Raw genomic sequence first — 12,880 nt, forward strand, 5'->3', positions numbered from 1 at the left:
GGAACTTTGTTTGCATTGGCCCCTACCAGGCGGCTTACTATCCGGAGTGGATTACCATGCGACAAGTTTGATATCGAACATGAGCCTCTACATTGGGGGGTTCCCTAAACCTTGACCACCCTTTTGCAAAGTAAACAAACTCTATTCTCCACGCAAACACTTTGTTTGCAGTCAGTTGTGCGTTAAATAAAGTCCAAGCGTGTTGGAGAAATTATATTATGAAATCCTGAAAGAATAGTCACTGTGCACAGTGGAGTACAGCAAACAGATTTTGTGAACAACTGCAGATATTGGCATTGTAGACAAAGAATGCTGACCTCACTCACCTACCGATGTACAAAATCCATGCACCCAAAAGATGCATAAAGTAGCCCAACAAAACACTTTTTTGGAATAGAAGTAAAATGGCGGACAAAAACACGACATCTCTCTCCAACATTGCTCTGCTTGTAAAAGACATAAAAACGTGCACCATTTATTCTCCTTACATGCGAGTAAAAAACGCAATGGCAGCAGGTTCTACTTGACCAACATTCTGAAAAAAAGCAGCGAGAATAATCTGGGAAGCGATTATCCCATTCGTGAAAAATTCAACTATGTTTCAAGGGCTGGGAGGATAGCTCAAGGGCAACACGGTTGTCTTGGAAGCAAGGCACACAGAGCAACACAGGTTCGAATCCCGGTCTTGCACTTACAAACCAGTCTTCGGTATCAAGCCAGTTATAAAACATTAATGAATACCCACAATGAGGATTAGAAAGACAGACTTTGAAATTGGAAAATTATTTGAGACAAAGTGTGTTCCCATTAAATGTACCTATTTTTCTAACTATGCATCCAAACAAAGGTGGTCACACGGGTCCAACAACCTGGACACCACTGCAATTACTCAGAAGTAAATAAATAAGAAACGTGTTGCGATGGTAATAACCAGTTCAAAAACTGAAGAGCGTCACAAAAAGAGCAAATAACTGTTCCAAGAGTTGGCATCACACTTTCCCCCCTGACAAGGCACGGATTAATTTGCCAGTAATAAATGACATCCCTTAATTTTTCACTTCCAGCTCGCCGCAAATGCCACCAGATATTAGTCACAACTGTCCGAGAAGAATTTCAGTGATATTCTCCAGTTGCAGCACAACCTTTCTTGCCAGTGGATTACATGTAATCTTATTGTCCGATCTCAAGCAGTGCAGATGTCGGTGCAAACGTGGAATTAGACCACCTATGCATATTCTTCGAGAAACTTCATGTGGAAGTTTTTCACTTTTTCAAGGAGTACCATCAGCTTCTCTGCTGGGGGAAGAATGGTCATCCTGGGAAAAACAGAACAGGAAAACATTAGACATCTTATCTTCTGTGACATTTAGTTTGGCAATGGGAATTTGTCCTGCCAGTGACATTTATGGTGGCAGTGGGAGTTCGCTCCTGCCTGGCACACTGACAGACGCTGTAGGATGTCACTCCTGGGGGACATTGCCAGGGACATTTTAGGTGGATGTAGTTGTGTGCTGCAGCTGGTCTGCAGCATTGGAGGAAAGTCTTTTAAACAATCTATCTCCACCCCTTTCTCTGAGTGGTGGGGAGGCCTTTCATCATTGTTACATTGTTTTAATTTCCTGTTATTTCCTCCTTTTATAGGGTCACCCGGGGTGGCAATTCACTGTACTTGAGAAATGACCCAAGAGTGTAGCTCTCTCTGCACTTACCCCAGTCCCCACCGACTGGGTGCACTTGCCCCCCCCATACCCCCCAGTACTTGTCCACCCACCCCAACCTCCCCCTCCCCTGTAACCGTCTGTGCACTTGCATGATCCGAATGTCCCTTGCCCGAAGATAATCTGTCCCCCCGCCGCCCCCACTGTCTTCACTCCTAAATTGCACTTGGAAAAACTGCAGAATCGTCGTCAGAACCATTTGCTGTTATCTCAACTGTTTAATTGTATTTTATGCACCTACTCTGCCTGTGCAGACTATTATTGTTTCCGAATTTCAAGGGCCCTGTACGACTGCCCCCCCCCCCCCATGTTCCCACCCTCCATGAGCACCTTGAAACACTTGCCTTGTGTATAGGCCCTTTACAAATAAAGATTACGAACAAATTAAAACTTTACATTTTTGGAGGCAATCGAGCATACGCAGCTGCCCCAGTCACCATGGTCAGGCAGCATAGCAGCCCTGTTAGAGAAGCATGAAAGTTCTCCGACATCTAAAGAATGAGGAGCCTGCATAGGAATGGGCACCTTAAACTATCAAACCCAACCACGGGATGCCTCAGCGGTTACACCAAAGTCTCCAACCACATCTCAAACAATAAAATTACATTTAAGCTGTCTCAGTCTTTTGCCTACTCATTTTAACCATGTGATGTTTATGCCACAAGGAAAACAGAAAGAGCTTACTCCATGGTTTAACACCTGTGCCTCCATAACCATTTTACTCTGTAACTCTCTCGTTTTGTGCAATAAAAATAATACTGTACCTAAAATGGTAGGTTCCATCGCGCTGGCCAAACCCACTACCCGGAACAACACAGATTCCGGTCTCCTCCAGAAGACTCATGCAGTAAAACATATCCGGAGCCATTTCATGATTCTGAGGAACAAAAAGGAACAAATATTGTAATAGTGGAATTGCAAAAGAAACTTTATAAAATCAAAACGTCTGGTCACTCCCTACTGTATACATCTTTTTGTTTAGATACTCATAAATGATTTGCAACAGAAGTAGGATCTGCACAATGAAGACCGCGTGTATTTTTAGAATTATGTACAACAATAAAATGAAAAAAACTGGATTAGTTTTAACCAACTCAACACGCGCTACACATTACAATCATGTACAGAATACAACAAAAGAAAGCATTTCTTCAGAGCAACGTTCTCATGATTTGGACCACGTGTAGGGATCACCGATTCCACCAGAAGGGTGTGCACCAACAACCCACATCATAAGCATGACATTGCTTCTCCCTTACATGCACATATTTGCTGGAAGCTGGAGGATCCGGTGACAGGTGGCGAGGCTGGCTATGGAGATCCACTGGGGGAGGAAGGAGCACCCAGTAGGGTGATAGACCCATCACAGGCCCGGAGTAGGAACAGATGCTTACCAGAGGTTTTCATGGGTCTTTACTGAAAAGGTTAATGGCCTCTCCACATCAAACCATATGCACCACAGTTCGGAGAGCAAAACGTCCTTCCTAGAAGACATGTTGTTGTGAAGATATTCTGTGGGTTTTCATGAACAGAAGGGTTGGCTCTGTGCAAGCTCATACCGCGTGAACGCTGTTGAACATTTCCTTTGTACTCTTGATTATTAATATGCCGGGAACTGCTATTCATTCTCTGAGTGTATTGAATATCAGAACTTGAATAAAGTTAACGATAAAAGTGGAGGGGTCACCATTTATTACCCGTACCTCCAAATAGGAGTTTCATTGAAAAAGCCATTTTAAAAGCAGTGAATAATGTCGGTCCATATGTTATTTATTTAAAATGTAGGTGTTCGTTCCGCATCTGTGAAATACTTTTTTATATATGCAACAAAAAAAATGCAAGTTTGTCCAGATTCAGGGCTCAAAAGGGGACTGATGCAGATTTCCCAAGTGAGCTCTTCTGCAGCAACATAAACAAGGTCACAAGTCTGTGCTGAAAAGAACGCTCGGGTACCGGCTCAGACAGGTTTAGTCCGAGCACATTTTCAATCAGTGTGCCAAGGGCAGGTCTTATTCCTGGACGCCAGCGCAACCTACTAAGAAAAACCAATAAGTGGCTGAAAGATGTCACAGAAAAGGATTTCTGATGGATTCTTTCCGTTCACCGATACCTCATCTTTGAGATTTCATATCCAGTACCAGCTGTCTTTGGAAATGTATTTGGCACTAGAGGGAACCTAGCACTGTTGCATTCTGGACAGGACATCAGGGTTAGCATATATGGAGCTGCTGCGTCCCATGACTCGTGTTCCCTTTTTTTCCACGTATTCTGTATGCTTCTGGAACGCCGCTTAGCTAACCATTTCTAGCTGCGCCATGCCCAACCCTCCAAAGTTCTTGTGCTTCATGCCCTGTGAGGACTGCGGCAGGCAAACATCCGTTTTGGATCACGACTGGATTTGGCTGTACAGTCTGAGGGAAGAATAGGACATGGAGGATTGCGAATCATGTCAGTCAATAGACTAATACCATCCGGGTGTATGACGCCTAGCCCTTCACTTTCTATCACAAGAGCGGCAAGAGGACCCTGTTGAGATCTCCCTGTCAGGAAGCCTTGAAGACGGTAGTCGATTAGAGGACAGAAGAGAAGGTCTGCAAGACCAGGAGGAAAAAAACAAAAAGACAGACACACACACCCACCCACCCCTCCCTCCCCCTGCAACTTTTCTCAGCATCATTCTTCCTCCTGCAGCAAGCAAAGGGATACCTCGGTGGGTCCCATGCAAGTTGCCCATAGGGGGCCAGTTCTGCCGAAACCCAGCTCCTTGGTGCTGTAGCCAATTTACTCCCATTCCCCCTGCTCCTATGCCCGACATTAATCTTGTGCCAGGGACTCCCCAGCAGCCACCGCCCCTCTACACTCACCTCAACCCGTTACTTGTGCAGGCGACACCCCCCAAATCCCTTGCTGTTTACCATCTCAAACCTGCTGCCGTTCCCAATGTGCCCTCCCTTCAAATGAAAGCCCCCTGCCTACCAAAGAGCCTTTGCCGAGCTCTCGTGTATCCAGGTGTCTTCACAACACATCCTTCGCCAGAGGGCTTGGTCGTGCAGGATGAGATTGCAGTCTGAAATCCCTGCCCTCCTTATTTTTGCCCCTGTAAGAGAGCAAGAGTCTGGAAGCAACGGTGCTCAAGGTCCGTTCCCCCCCACTACCCCCCCAATCCCCATCAGGTAGCCTGAACCTGCAGGCTGTGAATGCAACTTGCACCCTGGTTAAGTATGCCTTTGGTCTGTGGAGTGTCCTTTTCGGTGCTGCTGAGAGCCTAGCAAAAGATGAGAAAAAGCGGGGTTTCAAGAAGCTCGTCAATGATGGGAAGGCTGCTGCTTACCAACTCTTGCAACCAGGCTTTGATATGGCAGATTTCATGGTGTGAACCATGCGCCAGGTATGGTCCTCACGAGCCACTCCTGGGAAGGTACCTCAGCGATCACTCCAGATGTCCGCTCTAAACTCTGAAAATACATATTGATGGCGATTGCTTTTTTGGGTCAAGGCTGTTGAGTCCTTGCAGAAGTTTCAGGCCTCCAAATACATGCCTAAATCCTTGGGAATAACAGTCCAGAAATCCTCCACATCTGCTCCAAGAGGTCTTGCTTTTTTTGAAGATCCCACTCTCTTGCCCACAGTGCCAGGGGGCAAGGCCATGCAGTGCAGCGGTTTCGCCGCCTCAACTCTCCCGACCACTGCCCCAGTGCAAAACCATTGTGAACTGGACTTTGTCCATCTGACGCTGGTGGGTAATTTTTCCAAAAGCGGCATCGCACTACTATGGTAGCTTGGCCCTACAAGTCATTACACCGGGTGATCGGCTCCCTTTCCTTCAACCCCCACTCGACCACCCTCATTACAATCTGCCTCACCTCCAGATCCTCTCCTGTTGGTCTGTCAGTTTCTGAGAAAGAGTGCCGTCAAGCTGGTGCCTTGTTTGGAACAAGAGCAGGGGTGTGGTTGCTATTCGCTCTACTTCACAATTCTGAAGAAAGACCGGGCCTGCTTCCCATCATGGAACTGAAGCTCTTGAACATCTGTATGCGTAAAGACAGGTTCATGATGGTTATCCTGGCCTAAATCTTCAAGACCCACGAGCTGCAGGACTGGTTTAGCCACTGGCTCTCCAAAACACCGAATTCAATGCGCCAATCCATCCCCAGCAAAGGAAGTATCTTTGGTTCTCAGTTGGCAATTCCCACCAGTTCCAAGTCTTCCCATTTGGTCTTTCCTCAGCACCTAGGATCTTCAACCTGTTGGAATTGGTTGCCACTAATATCAGGAGGGAGGGGATTCAAGTCTTCCCCCTATCTGGACAATTGGCTAATTCAATCCTGCACCCCAGGCTTGGTGTCACAACATCTGTACCACACAGTCTGTTGTACAGTTTGGGCTTCTCCCTGAACAAAGCCATTGCAGATCTTGCTGACAACCTCCCTCTGCTTCAATAGAGTGGTCTTTGACACCCGCCTCAGTATGGCTTTTTCTCCCGAGGATTGGGTTGAAAACATCCTTTAAATGGTGCATGTTGTCCCATGTTAAGTGGCTGGTACAGTCCTGCGCTGCTTTTCTGTGCCTTCTGAGTCTCATGTCCTCCTACATCTTGATGGTGACCGAGGTATGGTTGCACTTGATGCCGCTAAAGTGGCTGCTTCGATGTCTGTGGTTCCAGGCAGGGGAAAATGTGAGGCCTTTTGTAGGTGTTGGACAGTGTGCCTTGTGATCTTCTGTCTGGCCTTGCAAGACAACTTGCTGTGTGGGGCACAAACTGTGTTCACGGATGCCTCCCTCAAGGGCTGGGGAGCTCACCTCCTAGACCTCACAGTGGGCAGTCTCTGGTCTCTAATGGAAACCAAGGATTGAATCAAATTGCTGGAACTGCGAACAATCTAGTTAGCCCCGATTGCCTTCCTACCCTCTACAGGAGGCAAAACGGTGCTGGTCTTGACAGGCAACACAGTGGTCATTCATTACCTCAACAAACCAGGTGGTGTGGGGGTCACTGCCTCCATGCAGGGAAGAACTGAGAATGCGGTTCCAGCTCTAAAGAACAAAGTATCCGATAGCGTTTCATCTCACCAGGATGGAGACCGTGGTATGGATGCTCTGGGAAGACAGACTTCTGCCCTCCACAAGTGGGAGCTCTACCAGCACGTTCTGGAGATCTTCTCCTGTTGTGGAGACTCCTCAAGTGGATCTCTTTGTTTCGAATGTGAATCATACGTTCGAGTTCTGTTGCAGAGCTTCCACAGCAGCAAGCTCTGCGAGACACACGGATGGTTGAATGGAACTTCTAGCTCCTCTATGCAATGCCATCAATCACAGTCATCATGCTGGTTCTCAGGATGCAAAAGACTATCAGGTTGATTCTGTTCACTTGAGACTGGAGAACATGATACCTGGAACTTATGGTCAGGTCCATGTGCCTTTCCGGCAGCGGTGGACCTACTCTCCCACTTGGGGAAGCCCTCAATCGGAAGCTTGAACCTCAATTTTTGGCTGATGAGGCCAGGCTGAACAGCATATTGATAAATGTGCTTGCCGTGATGGTTCAAACGACAGGTTGTGTGTTAAGCACTCCTTGCAGTGATTTGTGTTCACATTCAAGATTATAATACCATATTCTAGCAAGGCCGACTAAACCTTTCCAATGTCTGAATGGATAAACCAGCATGTATATTTACTTTCTTTTGTAGCACAATAGGTGCTATCATCACCAATGTACCTGCACCAGATAGTGGTTTCTGAGAGATTAACGTAGCATGCAAGTATCATGGAGGTCTAGAAATGGATTCCTTCTGAGGAGGGGGTTGTAAAACATAGGCAGCCACCTTCAATGATGAGCATAAAATGTTAGTCCGCAGAAGTGAAGAGGTTTCCAAATTCAAGACAATGGAACCAAAGTTTTCATGTTCTTATCCTGACTTTGCCAACAGACGATAGTGATCCTGGACAAGTAATATTATATCACTGACAGTACTGTCCTGTCTTCTGTGAAAAGGTGTACCTTCTCGCATGATGGTGGCATTGTTTAGGCCATTACATAAGCCTTCTTTGTATGTTGCTCATTTGATTTGAAGGGGTTCTATACAGAAAAGAGTGGAGCAGATATCACAGACCTCTGCCAAGCATATTTTATGGTCTGTTAATTTGACACAAAAACGGTTTGTACTATTCAAAGCTTCTTCTGCGCATTGTAAATAACAATACAAAAGTCTGTGTTTTTTGTATTTTCAAAAATGTAATATACAGAAGAGAAACCCAGATGAAATTGTTTAAGATCACATCAGTTAGTATGCTGGTTCTTCCCTTTATGGTGGAGACAATGACGCTGGAATCATTACCATTTTCCATAATATGCTTCTATAACATCAAATATTGTCATGTTTACTTCCACGTCAGTTCTATATAATGATCATTTTAGTTCATGGTAAGAGCTGGAAAATAAACTGGTAAATTGCAGGAATTGCAGACTGGATGCAAATCCAAGCTTCAACTCTTAACCAATTTGTAATCCTGTGCATCTCATTTAATGTCATGTTACTTAACCTGTGAAAATTGACAGTCCCTAAACCTTAGCCCTTCAGGGAGATTTAGTTCTAAGGTTATGATCTTCAAAATGCCCCACTCATGGTTTCACTGGCTTTAGTGTTGCTTCATGTATAATAATCTTGAGCATTGAGATATTGCACACCACAGTCTTTGCTCTCAATTGTCAACACCAGTTGAAAAGCATGGACCTCTTCTGGATACAGACCTCTTCATAGCAGCTTCTAAGCTGCATCCACTATCAATACTATGATATGTGTAGCTTCCTCCTTCCCTCCAATTCGTCTCCTGTGTCCATGCTGGACCATTTTTGCATTCTGCGAGGAAGTCAATCTGAGCCCTCCGTCCATTGCGGGTTATGTGCACCTTTTTCATACGATCTGTGTCCTGCATATATACTACAGCTCATATACCTTCCCTGTAAATGCTATTGATAGAATAAAAAGGTCCTGTATCTAAGCTAGAATACAAGTACCTTTGTTGTGGACTGCTAAGTTTGAACTTGAAATGCTACGTATTTATTTTTATGATTATAGCAAGAATGAAGAGGGTAATGGGACTGAAAGGGAGTACCCATGCATATTTTAATAGCTGCACATCATGCAATGGGTTGTAATCACAAAGGCAGGGGGGGAGATTACCAGATATTCTGGATCCTTTGATTTCTTTGGAATGATGGAGGGTCCCCCACCCCAAAGGTTTCTGTGCCATGGGCCCCCAAAATGCTTAAGAATGCCCTGCAATCTTGCTTGGGGTTTAGAAAAGTGCATGCACATCTTCACCTGATCTTTGGGTAGTATTGTGTCCTCTGTATTTATGGTAAGATTTTGTACAGTCCAGCTGGTATTATTTATTTATGTATACACAAGCCAAATTAAGCATTCTTTAATTAGCAGCAACTAATAGTAACATTCAATGGAAGATAGAAATCATTTAAACAAGAACCAATAATGCAGGTAAGTAATTATTTTCTATGCTTAACATGATCCAGCACACGGAGTGACATCAATCAAGGTTGGTATTGGCACTTGCTTTTGTTCACCATTACAGAATTGGGTTGAGGAGGGAAAATGGTTAGAGTTAAAGTAGAACACACCTTCAACTGGTTCAATATTTAGTTTCTACCATGGGGATCCAGACAGTCTTATCCCAGCAATAATAGTGTCAACAATTAAAACCTGTAAGGGAATGAGTACTGCCAAAGCCAATAGGGTTCAGAAGAAGAGCCTTTAGGAAACCAGGACAGCCAAAGTCAATGGGACAGCAGTTCCATTAGAAAAATGTTATCAGTCAAGGAGCTTTTTGAAAAACCGCAGGAGCTCAAGGGAAGCCCACTTTACAAGCAGAAGCTGGAAGGCCTGCACAGGTGAGTCGTGGCCAACTCCAAAGGGGTTAAAATAGTACTTCCCAAGCCAGGGAGCACTACAAATGGTCAGCGGTAGTTACACCCCAGGCCCCACAGTACCTTAGAATTGGAGAAGAGGTTTCAGTTGGATGCCTTTCTGATGCAGACCCTTGTTCCTGGTCCTTGGTCGTGGTGACAAAAGGGAGGACGTCTGGTGGGCTTCTACGGCAGCACTCTTGAGAGCGACTCAGCAGCAATGGATTCTACATGATACAGCAGCTCTTTGTGGTTTTGGTGCCTTTTTCCTCAGTGCCAAAGAGAAACTAATAGCTCCGGTTGGAGTTTTCTCAGTCCTGGACTGGAGAGGAGACTCTGGACAAAGATTTCCTGCTTCTGCAGGTCCTTGAAGGTGCCCACGAACTTTTGGCCAGATTCGTTCTCTGGATGACGATGCACTTGATAAGGGTCAGGGGTCCCCGTGCATTGGGATTCTGTAGCCTAGGAAAGTCCCAGAAAGTAGCGGGTTGACCCATAATGAAGCAGGTTCATCGAGGCTAGTTGGTCCCACCAGCCCAAGGGAGTAAGTCGTCCTGCACAGATCTTCCCTGTGGAAACGGTCAGCACAGCTGCAAGGCTTCACCGGTGCTTCCGTGGTCCTGGAAGGTGCTGCTAGTGTCTCTGCTCATCCAGTTTGTCGGATATGATGTTCCAGTGGTCGACTCTGCCTGTAGTCCCAAAAGCCTCGCCTTTTCTGCAAAAACTCATTAATTCACAGCCCTAATGCTGTCAATCACATGGGGGTGCCTGTCCTCCAGGACAGCCAGCTGGCCAGTCAGAACTGGCTTCAGTCAAGCACACCTAGAGACAAAGGACAGCAAAGTTTCGGGACCCTCCCTCACTTCCTGCCTTTCCAGACACACTGGAGCCTGGGCGGGTTTCAGGGCTGAAGCCCACCAAAGGCAAAACACAAAGGACTTAAACCTAATTTAAACAGAGTAAAAGCCCAGAAGGAACTAACAGACAAGAAGACGGGGCGATTTTGGAAAAATGGTCACCCATGGGTGCTCTACTGCAGTGGAGATGAGAAATCATCCTGTTAGTACCCTGCACACAAGGTAGTAAAAGTAACCACTGCTACCTGCCATTCAAGTTAGTTAGTGTAACAAAACGTCACATGAGAAGTGGGGTAAGGAGTTACTAGGTAACCCCCAGGCACTCCCCATTGGGTGGTGTGTGCTGGACCCACAAAAGAAAAGGCAAGTAATAAAAGCCATCTCAGTGTTCTTGGGAACTGTAGTTCACACAAGAAAATGTATTCGAACATTAACAGAGGGGGCTGTGTGTCACTAAGCAAAACGCAGATGCCTATGCAGCTTACCAGACTCCATTAAACCGTTCCAAAATCCAAGTCAGAGAAAAACAAATTTTTTTTTTTTTTTTTTAAGATCAATTTTTTTTTTATTTATTTATTGTTTGGCTGTATGAAACTACCTTTCAATAATTACAAAAATGATTAAAAACACATCATAAACATATTACAATTCAATTCATCAGTATATAACACATTTCAATATTTTACACCTGGCACCCAATATATATAAAACCTTAATAGCAGCATTTCTCCTTTTTTTTTTTTTTCCCCTTTTATTTCCCTTTTCTTTCTTTCCCCTTCCTCGCCTCTCTTCCCCTTTTTTTTCTTTCCTGTCTCCTTCTCTCTCTCTTCCCTTTCCATCACCTTCCCCTCATAAAAGCATTCACAGTAACTTTGGATATAGTTCATTTAAGAAACCTGTTGTTGCTAATCTAATTGACATTCTCTTTGCACCAAAAATCAGTAGCCATAATTCTTCCATATCGGTTAACATTTGCGCTTTAAAGCAATGGAAATAGTATTTACGACGTATAGCATATAATGTAGGACAGTAGGCAATGACATGTTTCAACGTTTCTGCGGTATCAGGGTCCTTACAGAATCGACAGATGTTCTCACTGGCATCTATTAGTTTCCGCCTAAATAAAATATCCTTTGTATGCCACAAATTTAGACGAAAACGAATGTAGTCATCTCTAAATTTTGGAGATGGATATTTTAAGATATAAGATTCTACAACTCTAAATTTTTTGTGGCCAAACTGGGCAATGTTCCAGTCCTTAGAGAGGGAGCATTTTTCCAAAGTATGTATCCAATCTTGCCGATACAGTTTAATTTTAGCTTGCATTGGATTGTGGATTAAAGTATCCAAAGAGATGTCCGCATCAGAAAGAATATTTATAGCTGTATTTAACCAGCATTTTGGGTATTGATGATCTGAGTATAGTAAATATTTACCCAAAATACAGGATATATCTACACATTGTAATGACCGGATGCATTTTCTCAACAGAGCTATCAATTTCCATGCAATAGTACTGCATAACGATAACAGCCCTAATTCAAAACGAATCATTGCGATGGGGACACAAGTAGGCAAATTAAAAATTGAGCGCCAGAATTTACCCTCTAATCGATCCCACACTAAACGGGGCAGCTTCGATACAGCTTCGGAACCATACGAGATAATGGGTTTTACTTTCATGGAATAAAATGATATTATATGATTGCACGTAAACTTTCCAAACTTATATAAAATAACCCTAGATTGGGAAATTAGGGTTTGCAGTTTCAATTCAAGTTCTTTTTGAAACACTTTATCATTGTTATCCTGGCTGATCATAATACCCAAATATCTATATATTGACGTTAAGAAAATTTGCTCCTTTTTTATATACCATTTAAATTGAGAGTATTTTGTTATTTTACGATTTTGACACATCATAATTTGGGTTTTCGTTAAGTTTATAGTCATGGCATTTTCTACAGCATACTCCGATAACCCATTAATGAAACGTTGCAAACCTGCCGGAGTTTTTGACAATAGAACAAGATCGTCTGCATAAAGGATCCATGGTATCTGTTCTTGATCTAGTTTGGGAGCATCAGAGTTAACATTCTGAAATTTTTCACCCATATCAAGGATAAATAGGTTAAATAAAGTAGCTGCCAGGATGCATCCCTGCTTTAGTCCTCAATATGTTGAGATGGGAGGGGTTAGCATCCCGTCGCGAGTTAGACGGATATAAACTGATGTATTTTCATGAAAGATAGAAATTAATTTGACCAGTGAATAAGGGCAGCCCAATAGCAGCAGTTTCTGCAGCATTAGATTGCGGTCTATAGAATCGAATGCTTCCTTGAAGTCTACAAAGGCAACGAATAACGGTTGCCCTTGCTGACAGC

General features: G+C 44.1%; 1 protein-coding gene across 1 annotated transcript in view; it reads right to left on the minus strand.

Annotated features, from left to right (window-relative positions):
• Positions 1-200: 200 nt before the first annotated feature.
• Positions 201-12,880, minus strand: part of GPT2 (glutamic--pyruvic transaminase 2) — a 352,603-nt gene continuing 339,923 nt past the window's right edge. The window contains exons 10-11 of the mRNA XM_069607062.1: positions 2,483-2,595; positions 201-1,316 (exon numbers count right to left, since the gene is read on the minus strand). Coding sequence (XP_069463163.1) covers positions 1,226-1,316; positions 2,483-2,595 — 204 coding nt within the window. The 3' untranslated portion in view covers positions 201-1,225. The remainder of the gene's footprint in view (positions 1,317-2,482; positions 2,596-12,880) is intronic.

The sequence above is a fragment of the Ambystoma mexicanum genome, chromosome 1p (assembly GCF_040938575.1).
Source record: "Ambystoma mexicanum isolate Mex_15411 chromosome 1p, UKY_AmexF1_1, whole genome shotgun sequence".
Lineage (NCBI taxonomy): Eukaryota > Metazoa > Chordata > Amphibia > Caudata > Ambystomatidae > Ambystoma > Ambystoma mexicanum.